Source organism: Mya arenaria, chromosome 11 (genome assembly GCF_026914265.1).
Source record: "Mya arenaria isolate MELC-2E11 chromosome 11, ASM2691426v1".
Taxonomy (NCBI): Eukaryota; Metazoa; Mollusca; class Bivalvia; order Myida; family Myidae; genus Mya; species Mya arenaria.
Window position 1 is genome coordinate 20,482,248 of NC_069132.1, and position 26,099 is coordinate 20,508,346.

Here is a 26,099-nt window from a genome sequence, read left to right on the forward strand (position 1 = left end):
TTAACAAACTGACTTCAAACAATGCATTATTATAGAAATATGTTCATATCTAACATGCATGGAAATTAGATACACATGTGTGCAGGCTGTGGATATACCAGCCCATGACTCACACTATTGCCTTTAATTGTCATATACATTACAGTCTAAATGCCTGATGGTGCGCAGAAAAAAACATTTATAGAAAAGATGCATTTCGTCTCGGTTACCGCCGTATGAACGTTGTATCTGAACATTAAACCATTTCCACAAAGTAATTGTTTCATAACACGAGAAAAGCAAGTAAATTTTTTAATTGCTTGCATTTGGTGTAGCCATTAACAAGCAGAAAATACTGTTATCATATAATCTAACAAATTTTAACACTGCAACTAGCAGATACAATTTAACCAGATGACCTTGACGTTGAAGGCAAGCATGTTGTATGAAGTGTACACAGTCCACAAAATAGGATCAATAATGCCATTATCTCAGTATTATCAAAGTGAAGTATTTCCTCCCACAAAAAGTGGCCTGTCTTCAGCAAAAAGAAAAACACATAAAAACAAGCCCTCTTAATTTGTTGTTCATTAGATCTTATACAGGGGTTTCTGATATGTTATTAGTACATTATAAGTTAATTGATTCCAAATTGATGATAGTTTACAAATAGAGTCAGAAAAACACATGGCCAACATTTATGTGAAGGAGACACAGATATAAACCTGAACTGATCTATGGATAAATTTCATTTTTCTGAAGTGTTAAAATCTGAACTGCACTTAAAGTACATTAATCACAATATGAATGTTCACCTGTGGTTAAACCTGCAAACTGTTTGGGTAACCACTCAGATGTGGTCTATTTGAATAAACAGTATCTAAAGCAAAACTGTGAAATCATCATGTGACGCAGTATTTCTTCCCAGTTTAACACAGACCCACATGGAACTGAACGCCTTGAGGACCGATCCCAGCATAGTCACTATTTTTTAAAACATGGTCAGTTACATCTCCACATATTAACTGAGTGACTTAAGTCAACTTCTGAAAAAATGCAGTGATGTCCCCTGACTTGACGGCGGCTCCAAGTCTCCTTACGTTGGCCCGTTGTCCCGCCTGTTTGGCTGTAACTTTGTTGTGACAGCACACACACAGAGTGCGCAGGTTGTCAATGTCACACTGCCCACCGCCCTGCCAAACTGGCACTATGTGGTCTGCATGCCAAAACTGGAAACATAAATATGCCTGATGTTATCCAGAGTATTTAAAATACATTTTCTATGAATGGATTTCCTTACACTATTAGTTCAAGATCTTAACTTGTTTTTACAAAAAAATAAATGACTGTGTGTTTATGAAAATAAAAAAAATAAAAATAAAAAAGGACCATCTTCAACAAAAAGCTCAAGGGCTTTGTACTCTTCTTGTTTACAATTAAAGCATAAATGGAATTGATTGTTAATTAAGCTAAGTATGGTCATCATATGACATCACACCAAAAACGCTCACCAGTCCAGGAGTTGGTTTAAGGACCATCTGTTGCTTGACCTTCACCCCGAGGGCAGCCAGCAGGGAGCGCCCAAGAATTTCTGCGCGTTTTTTAGGGTCATGGGTTTCCCTGAAACATGTTTCATATTAGGTCTTAATGCTAGTTTTTACTTTTAGGAAAACTAGAAATAAGTAGTACTTTAGTTTTCAAGTAGATGAACAATAAATGTCAATTAATGTACAAAAATCCCAGTATAATATATAATCTAATATGGTCACATGAGCCTTGTTATACAATTTGTAACACTTCTAACTCAAGCTTTCATACTTGTCAAACTTTTCAAAGAAACAAGGGTATAATCAGTTTACATAAGTGTTTGTAGTGTTTCTTGCATTTCCATATCTTTTGTACAAATAAAATGGGGAATTGAACCCAATGAATGTTATTGGGCCTTACTTGATGTGCCTATAAAGGGCATGGGCGTCCAGTTTACACATCTGACAAACTCCATGCTCAGCCTCATACACTTGGTCACGGATATACTCTGTGTTAGTCAACATCTGGCAGAATATTAAAGGCTGTTGTTTATTCATTTTTTTTTTAAATAGGTTGTGAAATGAAGATCAGGGGCAATATTCATAAAGCATCTTAGTGAGAATTTTTAACTTAGTGAGAATTTCTTAATTTTTGATGATTACTTTCAATAAACTCTATTTTCATTAGAATAATTCATATGCATATATTGTTTAGACCATTTTCTTGCTTATTTTCATATTTTTGTTGTACAAACATGGTTTGTTTTCTTAAAATTTAAGCTAAAAAAAAGGCAATTTTCCACTATGTTAAACATTTTCACCAAGATGGTCAACAAATACGGCCCAAGTCTTAATCTTGATAGATCAGGCCCCAATTTCTCGAAGCTTCTCAAGTACCATTTACAGGATGAAGCTAAGCCTACTTTTTTTTGTTTTTCATAATATTAACTTCTTCAAGAGTTTTTTTTTATACTTCAGATAGGAATTATCTTGATGATAATCACAATTAACCATTTTTTCCTTTATCAAAATTCAATTTAAGTATGTATTTTGGCTAACTGAAATACGCTACTTAACCCTGTTAAGCTTAAGAGGTCGAGATATTGGGGCCTGGGTCTGATTCACAATCGACATGAGCCCCAGTTTGCGACTAAAACAGTGAGTTTTTCAATGTCATGAATTGTCCTTCATCAAGTTATTATTACAGAAAATGTTTTCAAAACTTTCTTAACATATGTGGCCAGTTTAACCATTATTGTTCTTCTTATAACAACTACAATAAAATGAAGCTTTACAGTTTTGAGGCTTGAGTCTCAAATTCAGACTAGTGAATACAGACCCAGAATAGTCTCGAATTCAGACTCGACACATTCGTGAATACAGACCAAGAATAGTCTCAAATTCAGATTCAACATTACAGTGGGTACAGACCCAGAATAGTCTCAAATTCAGACTCAACATGTTAGTGGGTACATACCCAGAATAGTCTCAAACTCAGACTCAACATGTAAGTGGGTACGGCCCAGAATAGTCTCAAACTCAGACTCAACATGTTAGTGGGTACAGACCCAGAATAGTCTCAAACTCAGACTCAACATGTAAGTGGGTACAGACCCAGAATAGTCTCAAACTCAGACTCAACATGTTAGTGGGTACAGACCCAGAATAGTCTCAAACTCAGACTCAACATGTAAGTGGGTACAGACCCAGAATAGTCTCAAACTCAGACTCAACATGTTAGTGGGTACATACCCAGAATAGTCTCAAACTCAGACTCAACATGTTAGTGGGTACAGACCCAGAATAGTCTCAAATTCAGACTCAACATGTTATTGGGTACATACCCAGAATAGTCTCAAATTCAAACTCAACATGTTAGTGGGTACAGACTCAGAATAGTCTCAAATTCAGACTCAACATGTTAGTGGGTACAGACCCAGAATAGTCTCAAATTCAGACTCAACACTTTAGTGAAGATAGACCCAGAATAACAAATTTCAATTGTATTCTTTTTTTCATCCTTGAAAAACAACAGAACAAAAGAAGTTAATGGTCAAAAATGCATTTTTCAATGTTTTGCCTGGGACTGGGGACAGCAGACAAATATTAACAAATTGACATATAACAACTTTTAAAGTGTTATCATGTAAACAATTTGTCACTCATTTCTATGTCAAGTATGAAATGTTCCGTTGATTACATAAAGACAATACCAATCAATATCCTTATTTCCATGAACAACATGAAGTATTACATGTACTTATAGACTATCAAGTTATACCATCAATACATAATTACTCTATATACACTCTAAAACCAATAATTAACATCATACTCCCAGATACAATGCTTAGACTTGACCATTAGAAATAAGAATTTGTAATTAAAAATATAATTAAATTTTAATTGTAACCATTCATTTTTTTACAATTTTCAACAAAGAATTCTTTTAAATGCAAATGGTTTACACCCTAGATGTTTACTGGATGTTTCAATGTTACTCAAATACTCCCTATTGATCAGGCCAATAGTTTGCTTTTATTTAACAATAAAAAACACTCTGAAGCTCCAACTTTAACAGCTGAAAGGGCCCAACAATGGGTGAATTGAAACTGCCACCATGGGTGATTTAAAATTGGACAGATGGCCTTTAGTTTAATGCAAATGATTTGATTTGGTTAGCCTCCTTTTCCACCTACACCGTTTAACTCATCTTCCATCAATCATGGCTGTTTGAAATATGTATTACTCATCAATACCTGATAATTAACATGAAGTGGAACAAAATGAGCAAAATCACATAATATACATCCTCTTTTAATACAAGTATATAAATTATTTATATAACAATTACAAATGAATGAATTGTATACACCAGCGGTACTCTAGGGAACTGTAGTTCAGCTTTGAGGAAATCTGATATAGGTTGGTACAAATGAAATTTCAGATAAGCTGAAACATTTTGACCTGTTCGTTTAAGTATGATAAAATTCTTGTTACATGTCATGTACATAAGCTTAACAAATATAATACAAAGTTATGATAGCCTAGGGGGGAATAATACATTATAGATAAGTTACTCTCTCGTAAACTAATAATAGTAATACAAGTGGTGTTCTAAAAATAGATTCTGAATCTCAAAAACAATTTCTTTATTGATAAAGTAAGTGGACCAGTTACTATTTCTGTTTTGATTTCAATAGATTATTAGTGTTTTTCCTTACTATTTTATGACCCAAGACATACTGATCTGTTCTCAGTTGGTAAAGGCAGTCGTAACTATTCTAAAATCATGCACCAACCAAGTATGCGATTGGAGAAACCCACACTAAGTCTTGATTAGTAAATACTAGTATTTATACCAATGTAGCCCTCATACTTATAAGTGGACCGGAGAAAGCTGATTATCAAATATGAAATACCCCCAGCTCTCAACATTAGCCCACATACCTTTTTATTTCTTCTCAACACTATGTAGATCATATTTTTTCAAGTTTATGATACTGTTTAAATAAAAGAAACCCAGTTAGATGAATTCAATACATCTTTATTGGTATATAGCATTATAGATAAATAGTTTCAAGCATGATTTGTCAGACAAGTTATTCAATTACCAATAATGTATTCTGATTTAAAACAACTGTACCATAAAACAGACGGTAAATACATGTATAATGAAAAGTTCTATGTTTAGTCACACAAAAACCTGAAACTGAGCTGGTAAATTCATCCTTGTACACACCTTGCACTGCTATTTGTCAACTAGTAATTATTGTGCAGGGACCAGTCAAATGTTTATAATAATATATATCTAATTCCTAGGAGTTTAGGAAATAGCAGTGGGGGTTTTCCCTTTCCAAATGCTAAAACAATAAATTTCCTGAAAATCTGGACCCCAAGCAAAGGAACAATTGTTGAATTCTTGAAGAAACAATCTTTATCACATCATATTCATCTATCAGTTTTGTCTATTTCTTTAAGCATTCTTGTTGGCTTCTAGGCAAAATTGGAATTCCTAATTTTTAATCCAAATTACTCATTTTTCCCAATCAGAAAGGCCCAGGCTACATGTCATTCCCAAAATGAAGAACGCCACATAATAGCAAGATATTTCATCTTTACAATGGCGTATTTGCAATAGGATTTTCAGTTATCAAAAATTGCTTTTTACTTCCATTTATTGTGTTGTCTGTAGCAGAACTTGAGGTAAAGAGAGCCAGTAGTATATAAGCATGTATCCTTCAAGCACAAAAGAATCAAAATCTTTAGATCCTAAAGTACAACCAGTGTGTGCCTGTGTGTGTGTATACTGATAAAATTTCATTAAGATATGAAAATATACTTAAAATAAACTTAAATGCAGATTTAATCTTGTGACCTTGTATATATTATATTATGTTTTAATGTGTCTAAGATATCATGCAGAAATAAACTGTGTAAGAGGTTTTCATCATACTATAACCAATAATTTTTCATTGCAAAATCCGTCTCAAAAGCAACAGGAAAAAAACATCTTTTAAACATACCCAGTATTTCTGTGCACAGTCGCGTGAGCAAAAGCGTGTTTGCCAGGCGTTGTCCTCGTTGTGTATGGTTCGTTGTTGGAGGAGATGGTTGGCATAGGGCTGCAGACACTGCAGGCAGTGTGGCGTACCATCCTCTCCCAACACCTGCATGAAGGTATACATAGGTCATTATTTAAAATACATAGTAAAATAAGTGTACCCTAAAAGAAATAGTTATTTAGAATTTCAAAATACAACTTTGTTTATTAAAGATATGATCAGTATCCCTGACAAAACATCGCATGATGAATACTTCTCATTCTGACGACTATACATACTTCCGAATGTGAATGCTTACCTGTTCTGTGCCAGTTGTCTCCCCCTGTTTGCTGCCTGGATTCACATCTTTGAATCTCACCGAACCTATGATATCTACTAAGGCCCAACCACAGCAATACTTTACCCCTTATAACTCTAGGTACATATTCAGCTCTCCCCCTGATTGCTGCTGGGCCAGCAGGTTTGGCCAGGAACCTCACTGTACCCCCATGTCAGCCCTTGTCACACTTAAGTTATATTGAAGGATCTCTATCTCCCTACCTGTTCTGTACAAGAATTCCACCTGGTTGCTGCTGGGCCAGCAGGTTTGGCCAGGAACCTCACTGTACCCCCATGTCAGCCCTTATCACACTTTAGGTATATTGAAGCATCTCTATCTCCCTACCTGTTCTGTACCAGAAGTTTCTCCCTGCTTGTTGCTGCCCTGTCCGGCAGGTTTGTTAAGGAGCCTCACTGTACCACCTATATCTTTCGCCTTCTGTTGAGCCGCACTGCTCACATCAGACTGCAAATATAACACACCAATATCTTTAATATATGTACACTGAATATAACTATCTACAACTTGTATATGCAAAATGAAATTGTTATGACTCTTTCTATAATAATAAATATTTTATTATGTATTTTATTCTGCCCACTGACATTGTTTATTTGTAGCATTTAATCATGAAATATTCTTCTATGTTGGATGATCATGAATTTAGACAGGCAAACCATAGTGTACCAGTGGCAAGTAAAATACAGGTATAACTATTTGTGTGTACAATAGGGTAAAACTGTAGAAACTGGGCCCTGTTTCAATGGGGATTGTTAGGTCTAATCCCCCTTTTGGTGTAAACTGCATTGTTTGTAAAACTATTTATTGTATAGATTCTCCACTTAACTTTGCGAGTGAAAACCTGAACACTCCTAAACATTATAAGGTAAACCACTACAACATCTCATTGAAACAGGGTCTTGAACCACATAATAACCTTTCACATAGTAGTATGAGTCAAAATACTAAAATGTGGATGCAAACGAATGGCAAAATTGATATTCAAATATTCAGTTATTCTTTCAATCAATTATTCAAATATTCGATAACCATACTCCATATTTTAGAACTTGTTGTAAACAATTATAATTATTCTCTATAGTAATAGCTGGAGCATTTTAAGCCTTCTTTGTCGTAGCCAGTATGTACAGCGGACCCTGATTACCCCAAATGAGACTCTGAAATTCTTTCAGAAAGAAAAAAGGAATACACTTTGAACAATCCAACAAAATCGAATAATTTCAATTCCACTGCCTTCATATTAGTAAACAATGTGATATTAGATGGATTCCTGGTCAAATGGCATTATGCGACGTAGGACGAGCAGCCTCATTCTGGGATTGACCTCTACTTAATATATCTATGGAAAAACAAAAACAACTCTAGTAACTAGTATTGTATCTATTGTACACTTATAGAGAGAATATATCCTGAAAAGCTATTCTATACAGCTTACTGAAACTAATTAAATTTGCTGATGTCACTTGTCTAATAGCCAATTATTGTAATATTAAGGGGAAGTTATCTAGTACCCAATGATGTGTCCCTAAATGACATATGATGCATGTTTAGTGTTTTGTCAGCACATTCACACCTCTGACATTATGGGTCAATCGTTGTAAAAACAAGACAAACTAAGTTTATACACAACAACAGAGTTGTACGCAAAAAGGTTTATTATTCTATTGATTCAACAAAAAAATTGAATTTTAGAATACCGATTTTGACATTTGAATACCAAACGATCAAATATTTGAATATTTATATGCATCCCTACTAAAATGATGTCCCTTAAAGACAATTCTCATTGTATAACATTTGAACTGTTCAAGTGGGTAAGGGTGGAATGATCCCACTAACATTGGTCTTGTATCTTGGGTAAGGGTGGAACAATCCCCACTAACATTGGTCCTGTATCATGGATAAGGTTTGAAACGATTACCATGAGTAAGGATTGAATAATTTCCACTAATCTTGGTCTCATAGTTTGGTAAGTGTGGAAATGAACCCCACTAACCTTGGGCTTGTATCTTTGGTAAGTGTGGATATGAACCCCACTAATCTTGGTCTCGTATCTTTGGTAAGTGTGGAAATGAACCCCACTAACCTTGGGCTTGTATCTTGGTTATGTGTGGAAATGATCCCACTAATCTTGGTCTCATATCTTGGATAAGTGTGGAAATGATCCCTACTAACCTTGGGCTTGTATCTTGGTTATGTGTGGAAATGATCCCACTTATCTTAGTCTCATATCTTGGATAAGTGTGGAAATGATCCCACTAATCTTGGTCTCATATCTTGGATACGTGTGGAAATGAACCCCACTAACCTTGGGCTTGTATCTTGGGTAAGGGTGCAAATGATCCCACTAATCTTGGTCTCATATCTTGAATTTCTGTAGAAATGATCCCCACTAACCTTGGTCTTGAATCTTGAGGAAGGGTGGAAATGATCCCCACTTACCTGGGTCTTGTTTCTTTGGTAAGGGTGGAAATGATCTCCACTAGCCTGGGTCTTGTTTCTTGGGAAAGGGTGGAAGATTCCCACTAACCTGGGTCTTGTTTCTTGGGTAAGGGTGGAAATGATCCCCACTTACCTGGGTCTTGTTTCTTGGATATGGGTGGAAATGATCTCCACTAGCCCGGGTCTTGTTTCTTGGAAAAGGGTGGAAGATTCCCACTAACCTGGGTCTTGTTTCTTGGGTAAGTGTGGAAGTGATCCCTACTAACCTGGGTCTTGAATCCTGAGGAAGGGTGGAAATGATCCCATCTTACCCGGTTCTTGTTTCTTGGGTAAGTGTGGAAATGATCCCCACCAACCTGGGTCTTGTTTCTTGGGTAAGTGTGGAAATGATCCCCACCAACCTGGGTCTTGTTTCTTGGGTAAGTGTGGAAATGATCCCCACCAACCTGGGTCTTGTTTCTTGGGTAAGTGTGGAAATGATCCCCACTCACCTGGGTAAGTGTGGAAATGATCCCCACCAACCTGGGTCTTGTTTCTTAGGTAAGTGTGGAAATGATCCCCACCAACCTGGGTCTTGTTTCTTGGGTAAGTGTGGAAATGATCCCCACCAACCTGGGTCTTGTTTCTTGGGTAAGTGTGGAAATGATCCCCACCAACCTGGGTCTTGTTTCTTGGGTAAGTGTGGAAATGATCCCTACTAACCTGGGTCTTGAATCCTGAGGAAGGGTGGAAATGATCCCCACTCACCTGGGTAAGTGTGGAAATGATCCCCACCAACCTGGGTCTTGTTTCTTGGGTAAGGGTGGAAATGATCCCCACCAACCTGGGTCTTGTTTCTTGGGTAAGTGTGGAAGTGATCCCTACTAACCTGGGTCTTGAATCCTGAGGAAGGGTGGAAATGATCCCATCTTACCCGGTTCTTGTTTCTTGGGTAAGTGTGGAAATGATCCCCACCAACCTGGGTCTTGTTTCTTGGGTAAGTGTGGAAATGATCCCCACCAACCTGGGTCTTGTTTCTTGGGTTAGGGTGGAAATGATCCCCACAAACTTTGATAAGGATTGAAAAGGATTGAAATGAAATGACCGTCACTTACGTTGGTTTTGTATCTTGGATAAGGATTGAAATGAAATGATAACACTTAACCTTTGTCTTGTATCTCTGCTGATTGAGTGTTTTACAGCTGCGCAGTCTCTCATACTCCTGAAGGGGGCTGATAAATGGTCTACAGGATTTCACCAATAGCCGACACTTTGTCTCAGACAGGCTGAAATAGTAGGTTTAGTTGAAATGTATTTCATTTGGTAACTCAGACCTTCTTGAATAATACAACTGAAAACTTGTTATCTTGTATAACATAATATTGTATGCAACCAGCATATACCATTTTAACACTAGCAACATAGGTAATTGGATGACCAACCAAGGATTGTAACTAGTGTCAATTGTTCACCACTATCTGGTATAAAGAAAATATACATTTATTTGTAAAAAGCAAGTCACAAGTTACCAATGATTATCATGGTTATAATACCTTTTAATATGCTGACTGGTTGCCATTTATATTCATGACATCATCACTCAAAAAACCCTGCACACAATAGAGTTAATATGGCCGCCATAGCTAGTTGACATGGGTTGAAACTATCATGTTAAACATATGTTAAATTTCCGATGAGGAATTATTTTTTTTAAACTGCATACCCATATTATTTATATTTTATCTTTCCAGTAAAGGTGTATTTGATAAAAAAAATCCTGTATATTTATAAAACCAGTAAGTCAGAATTAGTTCTCAATTGAGCATCAGTCTTAGGCTTGACTGGAGATGTCTAAGCAAAGATGAATCTAAGTCATGAATCTACTGACCTGGACCATTCTCTAACAAATCTCTGTGCAAGGCGGAGATTGGCAGGATGGAGCAACACATCTGGCAGGCTGTCTGTGTTCCCCACTTCGACATCAGTCGGCACGAAGTTCACATGCAGTGGGGCTCCATCTGGCCCGTGCAGGTATACACGCCCAGTGTGTCTGCTCACCTGGAAGCTAAGCCGGCTATAGACGGGCAGGTTTTCTATGTCCACCACACGTCCCTCTTCCTCTCTTTCTGAAAACAGGGGAGATATCATTCATTATTGACATTGCTATGTTTGAAAGGTTTCATTTAAAGTTTTATTTAATTCAATGTTATTTTTGAAAAATTTAAAAAATTGACTGTAATAATCTCACTTAGTCTGCCTTATATCAACTGAAAGAGACAAGTTTCTTCATCAGTTTTAAGAATAAAGTTCTACCAAATGAACTGTGATTTTGAGCCATTGGACATACTTTTAAAATTACCAATCTGTTGTAAAAAAAGCAAAAAATTCTAGACTTCTTTCATTGAAAGGAATGCAGCATAATTTAGACAAAATAGTTAACTCATGATTCCATAGCAACCAAGGTTTTCATCATAATTTATTTGGTGTTGATTTCAATGGTCTAATTGGCTAAAATATCATTACGAATCATCAAACTTCTCAAGAATTTCAAAATTAGCATTCACTATTCCAATAGATATCATCAATTCTTCAACACATGTCCCTTTTGGAATTCAAATACGGTACATTTTTTCAGTATTGCTTTCAGAAAACTCACTTTTGAAACAATAAATGGGGAATATTATGTGAGCCGGTTGAGCTGTGGAATTGTATCACTTAGAGTTACTTGCTATAATTCAAAACACATAAGACTGAGTTGAGTGCCATGTATCTTTACGCAAGCAACAAGAAATCATTCAACAGCACAATCAACCGACTAACATATTATTTATTTTACTTCATACCTTTGAAGTTGTTGTTTTTCAAAATTAAAAACAATGATATATTTTCTTTACCAAAGCATTTAAATTTGAAAACAAACATCCTCTTTTTACAAGTAGTATTGCACTAAGCTTCTGTGTCATATGGAATCAGGAAACACAGTGTGTAATACATAAAATCTTTAGTGTCCACATTTCAGTTGTAAATATGACAGGTATGAAATAAAGAAATATATGGCTCAAATTCTAACAGCAGTACACAAGTAAAAATGCAAAATTTAAAGGCCTAATAAAAACAATGTTATGATACCCCAACTTGGCCAAGTTGGCCCTTCAATACAATAGTGACAACCTTTCTATGACAGATTCCATTTTTCCCTAAGCTCTCACCTGGCACATCTGTGTCCTGGGCAGCGATTATGTCATCAATTTCAGGAGAGCCAAAGGACAAGTCATGTTGGTCTGTTGTTTGGCATTGTTTGGCACATATTGCATTGGAATATTTTGATTCATGGTCTGTAGTGGCTGGAGTACTTGTTGCTTTATTAGAAATATCTCCCTCTCTCCTTTCACTGTTGTCTGTACTTTCAGTGCAAAATACTTCATTTCTATTTGGTTCCATCTGCTCACCATCCCTACACAATGATCTTTCAGTATTATTTGTATTACTTCTTTTCGCATCTCTTGAAGGGCAGAGTGGACTGTTAGTTAAACCACTCTTAGTGGCACCTCCTGGAGAGCTTCTGGATAATGCATATGGGCTTCCAGGCTTTAAAGACTTGAATCTGTATCGTTTTGCAGATCCACCAGGAGTTACAATCTGTTCCTGGCCTTCATTTTTTTCTGTTTTATTCACCATTTCATGTTGACTTTCCTCTTTGACCTCATCGACCTTACTATCTACAAATAATCTCTTAGATTTAAGAACATTTTCAATAACAATTTCTTTCCTTTTTGGCACCTGGGAGACAAAACCATCTGACATGTTGCTAAAATACTGAGACTGTAATGTAACATCGGACTGCCCATTGCCACTATCTACATCATGGTTCTGGTTGGACTGACACACACCTCCCATATTATCATGAACATCATCCATATTTCCACCATCTTTAAAACATTCATGGACATTTTCTACCCTTGTTATAGATCTATTATATTCATCAATGGCAAAATCTTCTAGCTCTGAATTATGAGATCTAATATCAGGAACAAAGTCAATTTCATGCCCTAAGTCATCATCACTAATTTCATTATCGGTTTCACATGAGTTTTGAGACAAACTGTCCTCCATTGTTTTTGACGTAGAGCGATTGGCATATTTACTGAACGGTATTGCACATTTGCTTTTCACTTCATTGTCTTGTACACTGCTGCTGTCACTTGGTATTTGAACATTTCCCAATGTTTTGGACTTTGCTGGCTTTTCCTTGTTTGGAGTTTCACATACCTCACAGTAGAGTAGAGCCTTGTGGTTCAGGAATGTACATGCTGCACAACTCCACTTTCCATTATCTTCACAAGACTTTACTATACTGTCAGATCCAGAGGTCTGTGAGCTGCCTTTGCTGTTGTCATCATTCAAACCGGGAATGGGTTCTTCAGTATCTTCAATTTCTTTCGCAACTGATTTCCTACAGTTTGCATTTGCAAAGGCAGCTTGTAAATCCATCTTGGGCATATTAGAAACAGATTTCTTTAAATGTTTTAAAGAACCCTTTCTATGTTTACCAGATGTTTTTATTTTTTCAGTGAAATCATCCTCATCATCTATCACAATACATTCTATAGGCTTGAACTCACTTACACTATCATTTTCACAGTCATCAGCTTTCCCAAAACAATTTTTACTGAAACTGTCAGAAAATTTTCTCCTCTTTCTCGCTGGACTTTTACTAGCATTCCCGACATCGATAAATTTCCCATTAATATTCATGTTTTCTTTGTCTAACACATCCAGCACACTTGGCTTTGTGGAATTCAAGGCAGCTTTAAAACTGGCTCCAGGTGAGAAGAAACTTCGGATGGATTTTTGACCAGGCTCCTGAAAGTGATGACCTTTTTTTAAAGTGAACATTACTTAAATTTTGAATCTAAACCATTTCTATCATTTCTGCCTTAGCCTTCGCCTTCTTACAAATGAAATAAGAGTGCCAAATTTCCTTATAGTTAATGAAACTAGCGCGATCATGAGATATGAAGAATATTCCATTCAATTTATTTAAGCACCATCACAGATATTAATCAAATTCATAAATATTACTCAACAAATTAACATACTTTGTAATGTACCAGTATACATAAGCCAGAAATTTTACATTCATTAGCAAATTTAACAGTTACATTTCATGGTGCTTACCAGCTGTGCCTGAAGACACTGTGTGATTGCAGAAGTGTCAGCAGAGATGGTAGACGGTACCCAGACATCAGCATTAGACAGGACATCTACCTGGTACTTGTTTCCCGCTGCAGCCTCCATCTGACGCTTATGGCCTGTCAGGGTTGTGGATGTTACTATGGTCTGTAACAAAAGAGATGGTCTACACTTAAACAATGTCATCTATGTAATCAATACAAAATCAGAAATAGGCAGTCTTCTTTTTTCATCCAAGTTCATTATAAACTACTATTAGGTAATTCAACTTTTAACCTAATTGACATGATGTTGTAATTTATTTCTTCAGTGAGTTTAAAATTTACAACCTATTTTCATAAAACAAAAAGGGACTGGCCTTCTTACACACAGATGACCAGACCCACTCATCCATGGTATCCTTAGCAACGAGATAGTGTACATGTACGGAGGAGGCTTGACCAATCCGATGGGCACGATCCTCACACTGAATCATTGTCCCAGGTGTCCAGTACATCTCCGCAAACACAACCACTGTCGCTGCCGTGAATGTTAGACCCTTGAGATGTTAAGATAAATAATGCTGATGCACATCATATGTACAATTAACATGACAAAAACAAGACCGCAAACTGTCACAAAATACGTCCGTCCTAATTTTATGTCACCCAAGTGATAAGTGGTTGTACGTTAAGCCTTAATTGGAAAATGGACACTGTAAAGACAGATTTTGCCAATTCAAGAGTCATAACTTTGGAGTGACTTAGGTTATCAAATCTGGTTAAGTTATTTTGCCCTACACATTCTGACCTGACATGATTGGAAAAGGGTTTCTAAAGTAACTGATCGGACAAGACCGATTTTAGATTATAAATATAAGTAACGGGCAAAAACTTGTCTGAGATATTATGCCAATTCACATTCTGACCAAATTTGGTGATGATTAGACAAAGGATTCTAAAGTTAATGATCAGACAAGACCAGTTTCAGGTTATTTCTATAATTAAAGGGCAAAAACTTGAGTGACTAAAGAGATATTGCTGTTTAAGGAACTGGTACAAAATATTATGCCCAAACTCATTCTGACTAAATCTGGTAATGAATGCACAAAGAATTCAAAAGTAATTGATTGGAAAAGTGGATTTCAGGTAATTTCTATTATTAAAGGGGGATAACTCTGGATTAAATACAACAAAATGGCTGGTTATCATACTTGTTTGAGATATTATGTCAATACACTTTCTGACCAAAATTAGTGATGATTGGACAAAAAATAGGCTTCTTAAGTTATTGCGCTAAGGTAAAGTACATACTGGCAAGTAAAACTATAATATGTCCTGTATTTCTTTTTAACAGGTGTATGAAAATGAACGCCTTGAGAAAAGTGTTCTCGTAACTGTTCGTAACTGTTAAGGACATCTGCCAGATGGGAGAAATTTTAACAGACTGCCCATTAAACCAGTACTTGAACAGGAACAGAACAGAAAGTGAATGAGGAATAGGTAAAGAATGTAGAAATGCAAATCTGTAGCAATCAGCAGAAAAGCATATTAACAAGAGTGCCACAGAGCGAACGCAAACCATCGTTTTCAGAGAAAAAGAGACATTACTCGACAATTAATATAATAAGAGTTATGGACCTTCATAACATGTGCTAATTGTCTCTGGCAACATGGGAACCAAGTTTCATTTGAATGTCTTGAACAATTTTGGCCAATGTTAAAGTTTTTGCACTGGAACAACGACACCAAGGCTTTGACTATACCTTATTTCCTTCATAAAAAAAGATGAGCTTAAAACTACAAGTAATTCATTCTCTCAGTTTCTAAGCTTTCAATGACCAAACTTGTGATGACGCACCACTCCAGCAGCAAGAATGCTCAGCACCGCCACTCTTGTTTCAGGGTCTGACTGGAACTTGTGGACTAGATGCTGAAATAAACAGAGATACAAAATGGAACATGTCTTTTGTATTCTTAATTAACTGTGACCATACAAATGAAATGCAGATTGTTTGCCACATCTTTGTAAAAAAAATCATCAAATTACCGGTAGTGAATAGTTTATAATTTTTATGTACTTACAAGTTTGAATATTCTCGTTGACTAATTTTAGCAAGGGATATGTCACACAGATTTTCTTCAATACAATAATTCAATATCAAAGCAGTCGATGAAACATACAAAATATATTACTCACAGGTCTTTCTGATGGAGGTGTGTCCCCATCAATCCTGATGAAGTTGATGTGTTTATCATGCAGTGACTCTGACAGCCCATTCATCATGGCGTGATGGTAGGCAAACACCAGGAACTTCAGGCTGGGATTCTCACATAACATTTCTATGTACTCCTTCGCTGGACCTATCTGAAAACAAAATTAAGCAAGTGTTAACAACATCTTGCAGTATTGATATCATTACATAATGTTTCACTGTGTTGGAAAAAGTAATCTTAATTTAAACTCCTTCCAGAAATAAACTTCAAAGTCTAGCCAAGGAATGACAGACATACAACCTCTTCTAAAGTATCAGTTGTTTCAGTTCAAAGAGTTTGAGTAGCAGAATGAATACTTGACCAAAAAGCAAAATTACTCATTAATTATCCTTTTCATATGAAACTTACATACATGACTGTGTAATGTATAACATGTTCCTACCTTGGCCTCCCCACTCAGCTGGTATAACCTGGACACGAGGGCAAGCATGTTGCTATCCTTGGTGTCATGTTCCCCTGCCCCTGTGAGGACCTCAAACTTGTCCTTCCCATTACGCTTCAATAGGGGACGCAACTCATCAAATGTCTGACGGATCTCCTGCAGTTGTCAACATTGTTTTTTTATATACAAAAAAGGAAAAACTTTTTTCAAAATTATACAATGGTAGGTAAAGTTATTTTCTCCAACACAAGTTGTGCTTCAAAATGTGTTCTTTCTCACAGTAAGAAAGTTAAACTTGATTTCTGAGAAAACTAATTTACTGCCCTAATCACAGTATAATCAGGCAAAATCCTGATTAACAAACTCACATTCTGGACATGATAGTGTGAAAATTAAGAAGACCACCACCTGAATTCCTTTATCGTGTGCATTAAAGGGGCTATATGACATATGATGAAATAGCGAAAAAAAGAGAAAATTTTCGAAAACTGACATAAACTTGGTTTCGATGTGTACAATGCATTGAACTAACTGTTAACTAACTAAAGTACCACACTAGTTAACAATTAATTTAAATTTCACAGTTTTTTTGTATTTTTCCATTAAAAATGATTAGTAGGTATTACTTCGTAGCAAAGTTGATACAACACTGGACTGCAATTTTGGCAGCACCGGTTCAAACCTGGTCTCCGACTAGATTTTGTTTACATTTTGGTATTTTTTTATTATTTTTTTTTACCATTATGATATAAAAGAGTAAAACATTTTATTAAATAATTGTCCTGAGAATCTGTACAGAAAAGAACTTTTTTTGGTGCCAATCTGGTGTATAGTCCCTTTTATACAATATCAACATAAAAAAAATTAATTTGATATATTCCACCTTTTTCATGTCAGAATCTTTGAGTTCAAAGAGAACTTTCTGCCTCTGTTTGGGGGGCAGCTGGGTGAGGACCTGTGATTTCTCCCGTCTTATCATCAGGGTGGATGCCAGCATGTGCTGTAGCTCCTCCAAGTTACTCGCTCCACTACAAGCAACAACAGTTTCCACTTGACCGGTCGTAAAGATATTGACAGGATCATGAGCAACCTTTATTTCGAAATTCAAACGGAAAAACCAAAATCGTTCAATTTCCTTTTCACCGAGAAAAGAAAACTGGAGACATCTACCAGTACATGTAATCATATAAACATATTTTTTGTGATAATCAGTATTGTTTGAAAAAAATATTTTGTTTTATGATATATGTATAACAGAATGAAACATACTTGACATTTCTCCTCCTGACCTTGCCGATCCACTCAGCCTTGGCATCACAGTAGCGGGCGGTGTAGTGCCACCATGAGCCAAACTTGTCCGGGCAGATGGCATCTATCTGGGGGTACAGCTGAAATTAACAGCATGTCAAGTTTAATCCTGTTGCCATTCTGACTAAGCTATTAAATACATGATAGTTATTTTAGTGAGGTAATCTCTTATTTTTTCTGAGTAGGAGTTACAGATGTTAAGAAATTAGGGTATTGGAAAATTATCTTTGTTTTACCGAAATGCCTTTTATGCTTCTTTACAAAATTTTGATTTCCTACATGAACATTGGTATGTAAAATACTGCGAATTATCACCTCCACAGGCCTGGATAGAGCTGGAGTACCAGAGAGCAGTACCCGCCTGTTGGCATTCTTGATCAGTGGAACAACCGTCTTTGCTGATGCTGTCTTCACATTGCGGATGTAGTGAGACTCATCTACTATAACCACCTACAATGCATTTCATCAGTCAGTGGTTGATTTTGGTGTGCATCCATAGCCCATACTCATTGTTTGTATCCAGCTGCATTGTTTATGAGTAAAATGTGCTCGGGAGTTTGGGTCAGTACCTAAGGTTGTGAAACATGAAAGGAATGCCCTCAACAAGATTTGAAAATGAATCACTGATCAGTCCATCAGAAAACTACATCAGACAATGGGGAAACTAGGACAACAACTTGGTACTTCTGTATCCATAAGTTTATAAATTTATATTATAGCCCATTTGTGGTGACAGCTGTTTCCTTGGTAGAAACAAGTACTTTTGTCCTTTATTGAGGCTGCAAGAGATATGCTCTGGTAGAGATCAAACATGGACTGGTGGACTCTATACCACAGCACTCTTTTGAGTATCACGCTTTGAAGACCTTACTCTAAATCATTCAAATAGCCACAACTCCACCTTATTTCAAAATTAATGGAATTCTTAATCCTACATGACCCACCTGAAAGCCTTGACTGAAGAGGGCCTCCTTTAAAAGCCGACTGGTGGCCTTGCTGAGAAGCCCAAATGTCGTGATTGTCACCTTAGCCTTGCCAATCTCACTGAAATGGTTTAATAAAGAAGTTTTCTTGCAAATCTTATTCATATATTCATGCTTGCCGTATGAGAACAAACATACAAAAACAGGCATTTGAATTTCACAATAGACACTACTTTAATGTTCCATGAAATAACTTTTTACTTACATTTCATAGAAGTTCTTTTTTCATTTTTTTTTTGCTGATAATCAGAATTTCTCTCGTTTTTATAAAACAGTTTTAATATTGCAAACAATACTTTTTTTAATATTGCAAACAATACTTTAAAACGTTATTTATTTTCTATATTACTCCGAGAACCCTTGTTACCATCTAACCTCATACCTGACATCACTGCCCGACTGTACCAGGTTGATGTCTGCAGGGTCAATGTCTGGGAGCCATTTCTCAAACTCTTCAATCCAGCAGTATCGAAGTGACGATGGCACAATTATCAGGAGGGGCCATTCATCACGGTAGTAGTAGGAGACAGAGATGGCCTGCAGGGTCTTCCCAAGACCCATCTGGGAAAACAGAGAAATATTGGTTTAAACTGAACAAGAAGGGTAAAAAAGGCCGTCACTAAGAAGGTCTGTACCTTATGTATTTAAACAATATGCAGTCTTCACAATACAATTTTGAATTTTGTTGCCTGTTGCCCTTTCAGGGCGGAATTTGTCAAAATGAACTTGCCCAAAGCAACTCTTACTTGCCCAAACAAATTATTATCATATTGAATGTTTTCCAAAAACCTTTTTTTAAGGTTTGTTATCTATAAGCATTTTGTTCTGTTCTTTACTATGAAAAGATATCCAACAATTAATTCAATGCGTTGGCAGAGTTCTTGTCATTCTATAAATGTGTAAAATTGCTTTAAATTAGACACAAAACCTTGAAGAATTTCAATTATCAATTATTTGATATTGTTTTTGCTGACATACCACTTGCCCATTCAGACTTGCAAACTTAATATGTAACTTCAGCAATTTTGAATTCCCTGGCTTTCTGGCAATAGGGTTATAATGAAGACGATTATTATTATATATGTTTCAAATCATTTGATAATATTCATAAAGGCACTCTTTACCATATACTGTTTACCTTAAATTATAGATGCATTGTTCAAAAACACTCATTTTTAAATTTATGCTAATTGTCAGCTTACTTAAATACTTAAGGTGGTTGATGTGCATAAACTACAAAACACCTACCTCATCAGCAATCAAGCATCTGCAAAAAATAAATATCTTTATTTAGAATCTTTTTTAAAATATAACATTCAGAGCTTTTTTATCAAATTGTAACAATGATTTAATCAAAAGAATAATCGGTTTACCAAGAAAGCATGCAATATGTGTTGATGCAAAATATGGCTTCACAACGTAGTGATTTATTATAATGTTTTGGTTAAATTTAAGTGTGGTCGCTTCAAAAACTATCTTTTGCAAGTTTGGTGTTGCCCGATATATATAATAATTATAATATTTATCTAATCTGACACAACATAGCACATTGCAGGCCTGCTTGAGCATATTAACATTATATAACTCTATATTTTGAAGTGAAGTACTCCATTGATTGTACTGGATATATGAATTTTGTTAAAAACATTGAACCATGTACATTGCCAATGGCCATACATGACGTTGCTATATTGCTGTATGTCTTTTAAATACAAGAACTAAGCTTTTGATGGTTAATGTGTACACAAAGAAAAGCTTAAAATGATCCAACGAACACAACCACTACAAGGCTGTCACTAGTAGACAAGTAACATGAAGAAATTCAAGAATAGAAACCTAACATTTGATTTTTTAGTTTTGCTGAACAATGAAACAAGATGTCAGCAACATTAAAATTTGGTTGTGGGATAATAATTTAAGTCTATATCTATAGTATTCACAGGCTATTGCATACGACCACTGTAAGTAGCAACAAAAATAGTCAATGACCGATTCTATCTTTTACTCAGATTCCCAATAACAGGTAAAACGCGAAATCATATGACTTCGTCCAAAATGAGTTGTTTCACACAATTTCAGTTCTTACCGGCCATTTTTTCGAACTGCAAACAAGACGCCCTTTTTCTGGAATGGCATAAGCCTATGTAACAGTTTCGGTGGAAGTTTTGAAAGTATTTCAGTGTCAGTTTCACCCGCCATTGGAAAATTTAAGAACAGGGGCAGTAACTCTTAAACATTGAAAGGTTTAATAACACTATTTTTTTCCGACGCCAAGTCAAAACCTACGCCCAAATGCTCAGGCAGTTCTATCCATCCCGAGAGATAAAAAGAGGTCCTAAACATGTCCATATACTAGTTACTTGTTACACACGTGAAGTGTACAAGATACAAGAACATTTCACGCCGAATACACATTACAAAACTTGCTCACCAAACTAATGCACTAGTGAATTGTAACCACGCCTACCCCCACCCCCATGCCCGGGGGTATACCGGGGATAGCCGGGAAAATAGGCCGTGTTTTTACCTTCCAGGTGGCCCCGCAGTGCCGGGTGAATGCGTTGGTGTTATCTTCGAGCAAAATATATCGGGAATGGGCCATACCTAGTCCCTGGGGTGCGGGGGCATTTGGCGGGGATTTTACCATCAGTTCCTCTCCGCAGGGCGGGGATTCTACCCGGGGTTAGCTGGACCGAAAGTCATAGTCCCCGCTAAATCCCGGTACTGGTAGGGCTGTGGTTACAATTGACTGGTGCATAATTTCCGACAAAATTCAGATCAAATTACATATCAACAATGCAACACAGACCTGGAAGTTAATAAATGCTTAAAAATAAGATTAAAGTTAAATAATATAACTGGCACTGATAGTATACCATTTTAAATGATTATAAATCGATGTAAATATATATAACATTTAAGTGTAAACCGGCATACCAGAATATTAAAATTTATCACTTTTTACCATAATTTGTTTATTAAAAATATGCTTACAAGATTATTCAGACGTTATGCTCATGTATGAATTTAATATGAATTAAAATAAATAATTGCAAATAATATTGATACAAGCAGATTGCCAAATAAAACACAAAAACTGCGCAAAGTATATGGGTATTGGAGACATACATAAATCTGAGAAAAATGTGACAATGTACTTTTAGAGTAAAATGAAATGAAGCATAACTAAAGGGTTGAACATGCTAAAAGCTATATGAATGGAGATTAGAAGCAAAATGTATAACGACACACGAAACTCTCGAAATTTGGTCCCGACCAGGTGCCTGATTTTGGTGATTTTTTACTGATTATGTATGACAAATGTTCGTGCTGAATGTGTCGGCCCAGTATTTGGTGACCATGCAAGTACCTAATCAATGACTGAGGCTTACTTGTATCCATGCCCTCTAGTCAATTTTATTTATCGACGCAGATAATGCATGCTCACCTGGTACATCCACCCAACAATGGCAAACTAGGCATTTTAGCAGCGGATAAATGTTGGCTTGTGAGGTGATGATGAGACGTCATCTGGCTGGTGCTACTAGTGGTCTTGTAATGCGCCCCCAGTTTCAATTAGACGTCCTGCTCCGGGCATTCAACGGCCGGTAATAGTTGCGTGCCGGCGGCACCTAGCATAGTCCAAGATAAACCCGACCAGTAATATTTTCATGAGACATTGATCTCTTCTTAGCAGTTGTCGTGGCCAGGTTCCCACGGAAACAAGCCCGCAGGAGCTCGCGGTTTGCAGCTAGTCTTGATTGCCACACTTGGATCAAGTTCTCTGGTTTTGTTTGTGATGCACGATGCTCATTTCACAAGTCACCGGTAAAGAGTGCTGTCTTTTTCCGCTTTTATCTTTGCCCGTGGTCATTTTGTTGCACCCCGCTGCATTCAATTGTTTAATTTAGATGTTCTTGGTTGATGTCCTATAGTCGAGTAGTATCCACGTGTTGGTTGGTGTCCCGCCGTCGAACAGTATCCACGTGTTGGTTGGTGCCCCGCCATCGAACAGTATCCACGTGAAGGCTGGTGTCCCTATATCGAACAGTATCCACGTGTTGGTTGGTGCCCAGCCATCGAACAGAATCAACGTGTTGGTTGGTGTCCCACCGTCGAACAGCATCCACGTGTTGGTTGGTGTCCCACCGTCGAACAGCATCCACGTGAAGTCCGGTGTCCCTATATCGAACAGTATCCACGTGTTGGTTGGCATCCCGCCATCGAACCGTATTCACGTGCTGGTTGGTGCCCCGCCATCGAACAGTACCCAAGTGTTGGTTGGTATCCCGCAATCGAACAGCATCTATGTGTTGGTTGGTATCCCCCATCGAACAGTATCCACGTGTTGGTTGGTGCCCCGCCATCGAACAGTATCCTTGTGTTGGTTGGTATCCCGCCATCGAACAGTATCCACATGTTGGTTGGTGTCCCGCCATCGAACAGTATCCACGTGTTGGTTGTTGTCACTATATCGAACTGTATCCACGTGTTGGTTTGTGCCCCGCCATCGAACAGTATCTACGTGTTGGTTGTTGTCCCACCGTCGAACAGTATCCATGTGTTGGTTGTTGTCCCTATATCGAACTGTATCCACGTGAAGGTTGGTGCCCCGCCATCGAACAGTATCCAGGTGTTGGTTGGTGCCCCGCCATCGAACAGTTTCCACGTGTTTGTTGGTATCCCGCCATCGAACCGTATCCACGTGTTGGTTGGTGCCCCGCCATCGAACAGTACCCAAGTGTTGGTTGGTGCCTCGCCATCGAACAGTATCCACGTGTTGGTTGGTGCCCCGCCATCGAACAGTATCCACGTGTTGGTTGGTATCCTGCCATCGAACAGTATCCACGTGTTGGTTGGTATCCTGCCATCGAACAGTATCCACGTGTTGGTTGTTGTCCCTATATCGAACTGTATCCACGTGTTGGTTGGTGTCCCGCCATCGAACAGTATCCACGTGTTGGTTGGTGTCCCGCCATCGAACAGTATCCACGTGTTGGTTGGTGTCCCGCCATCGAACAGTATCCACGTGTTGGTTGTTGTCCCTATATCGAACTGTATCCACGTGTTGGTTGGTGTCCCGCCATCGAACAGTATCCACGTGTTGGTTGGTGTCCCGCCATCGAACAGTATCCACGTGTTGGTTGTTGTCCCTATATCGAACTGTATCCACGTGTTGTTTGGTGCCCCGCCATCGAACAGTATCCACGTGTTGGTTGATGTCCCGCCGTCGAACCGTATCCACGTACGTGTTGGTTGGTGTCCCTCCATCAAACAGGTGCCCCGCCATCGAACAACATCCATGTGTTGATGGGTGTCCCGCCATCGAACTCCATCCACGTGTTTGTTGGTGCCCCCGCCATCGGACTTTGTGCACGTATAGTTTGGTGTCCTGCAATATCCACTTTTGTAATATCTTTTGCAAAACAAATGCCCGAAATGAACATGTTAATAAAACAAATATTTTATATATTACTCACCAAATAAGAGAGTATTTTAAAAAGGGTCCTGCCGGATATACAATGTGGTTCAGGCGAGAGCCTGATTATCCTGCTGAATCTGGTTTTCATGGAAGTTTTGCATTAGTTGCATGAATTATTAGACGATTTCAGTTCTCAAGTGAAGTTAATTATAGTAAGACGTCATAATTGTCGTCGCTTTAACGATCTCAGATTTTATTAAAGCTGTAATATCAATTATGCTTGCATGAGGAAAATGTGTTGTTGTTCTACAATATGATTTTATTTGATATCGATCAAAATTATAGTGCAACTTATCTTTGCAGTTACTCCTTTATACCAGTACTTCTTCCCTCAGCGTCAGAGACATTCCATTGGGAATTGTATCTGGTTTGGCAGCGATAACTGCAACATACTTATCGACAGAAACAACCGCCTCTTGTCGTGGATCCGGTGAAAGAACCCGTACGATGATGAAAACGCGACAGTACGATAATGATAACGTGATAATACGAAAGTACGATGATGATAATGCGATAAACTATCGTGTTTTCACCATCATACTTTCGCGTTTTCACCATCGTAATATCGTGATTTCGCGTTTTCATCATCGTACTATCGTACTGTCGCGTTTTCATAATCGTACTATCGATAGTACGATGATGAAAACGCGATAGTACGATGATGTAAACACAAGTACGATGATGAAAACACGACATTACGATGATAAAAATGCAACAGTACGATGGTGAAAACGCGAAATCACGAAACTACGATGATGAAAACGCGACAGTAAGATGATGAAAACACGATAGTTTATCGCGTTTTCATCATCGTACTATCGCGTTTTCATAATCGTATTGTCGCGTTTTCACCATCTTAGTTTCGTGATTTCGCGTTTTCATCATCGTTCTATCGAGTATCGCGTTTCAGATCAACACATTCACAAGGGATGGCCCTAACGGCATTCCGTATCCAGGCCCCTCCTAAGAACCTGCAGTACCAGTAAAAAAAAACCTCTTCTTTTACTTCTTCCACAGGTAAGTTCATTTTCAAAGTGTAAACAATTTGACCGAATATCTAAAAAAAAAATGTACACAATTATTTGTCCAGCATTCAAAGATTATTGAAATCTCTTGAAAATACAAACACATTTAATATATAATGCATAAGTTTTGTTTTCAATGTATTTTCCGTACCAATAGGATGGAAGTACATAAAGGGGTTCCGGGCGTTCACCGATACAGAGCCCTTGGAAATCCCGAAGCATTGCGCCACTATATGGCTGAGTATGAAAGGTGTGCGAAGCCGTTCTCCAGCAGAAGCCAGCACTGTGCAGGTACTTCCGAGTCCTCGCGGTTGGCGAAAAAAAAGGTTGTGTGTAACGGACCAAGGAGGGCTTACCCTCTGACATTGCTCATCTTTTCCTCCCTGCAGCACATCATGACAGACTTCAACATGGCCCTCCAGGTACTAATAACCCCCATGTACGTTTATGGCAGTATAACATTAATTTATTAAAAAACAAAAAACAAATGTTTGTCAAACAGTATGCCCCCCTGAGCGCCATGTTGTCAGGATTATTTGGACAATTGAATGAAATATGCATGGACCGCCAAGTCAAGTTTGAGGGCCATGGGTGCAGGCAGTGTCAAGTTATCACACAGACAAGCTTTTTGCGTCCAAGG

General features: G+C 37.5%; 2 protein-coding genes across 2 annotated transcripts; both read right to left on the bottom strand.

The window, feature by feature from the left end:
- Window positions 1-21,163, bottom strand: LOC128209902 (DNA annealing helicase and endonuclease ZRANB3-like). The gene is made up of 20 exons (XM_052914161.1): window positions 21,039-21,163; window positions 20,201-20,219; window positions 19,335-19,513; window positions 18,914-19,013; window positions 18,285-18,419; window positions 17,931-18,049; window positions 17,545-17,689; window positions 16,662-16,817; window positions 16,203-16,370; window positions 15,864-15,935; window positions 14,383-14,562; window positions 14,010-14,171; window positions 12,041-13,694; window positions 10,720-10,957; window positions 9,997-10,117; window positions 6,735-6,854; window positions 6,032-6,175; window positions 1,927-2,030; window positions 1,491-1,599; window positions 1-1,208 (listed from the first exon to the last, which is right to left on the bottom strand). The coding sequence occupies exons 1-20, from the start codon at window positions 21,149-21,151 to the stop codon at window positions 1,014-1,016; spliced, it is 4,233 nt and encodes a 1,410-aa protein (XP_052770121.1). The 5' UTR covers window positions 21,152-21,163; the 3' UTR covers window positions 1-1,013.
- A 2,310-nt stretch (window positions 21,164-23,473) lies between these two features.
- On the bottom strand, window positions 23,474-24,256 carry LOC128208396 (uncharacterized). The gene has a single exon (XM_052911955.1). It carries the CDS (start codon window positions 24,254-24,256, stop codon window positions 23,474-23,476), a length of 783 nt encoding a protein of 260 aa, XP_052767915.1.
- Between the last annotated feature and the right edge of the window lie 1,843 nt (window positions 24,257-26,099).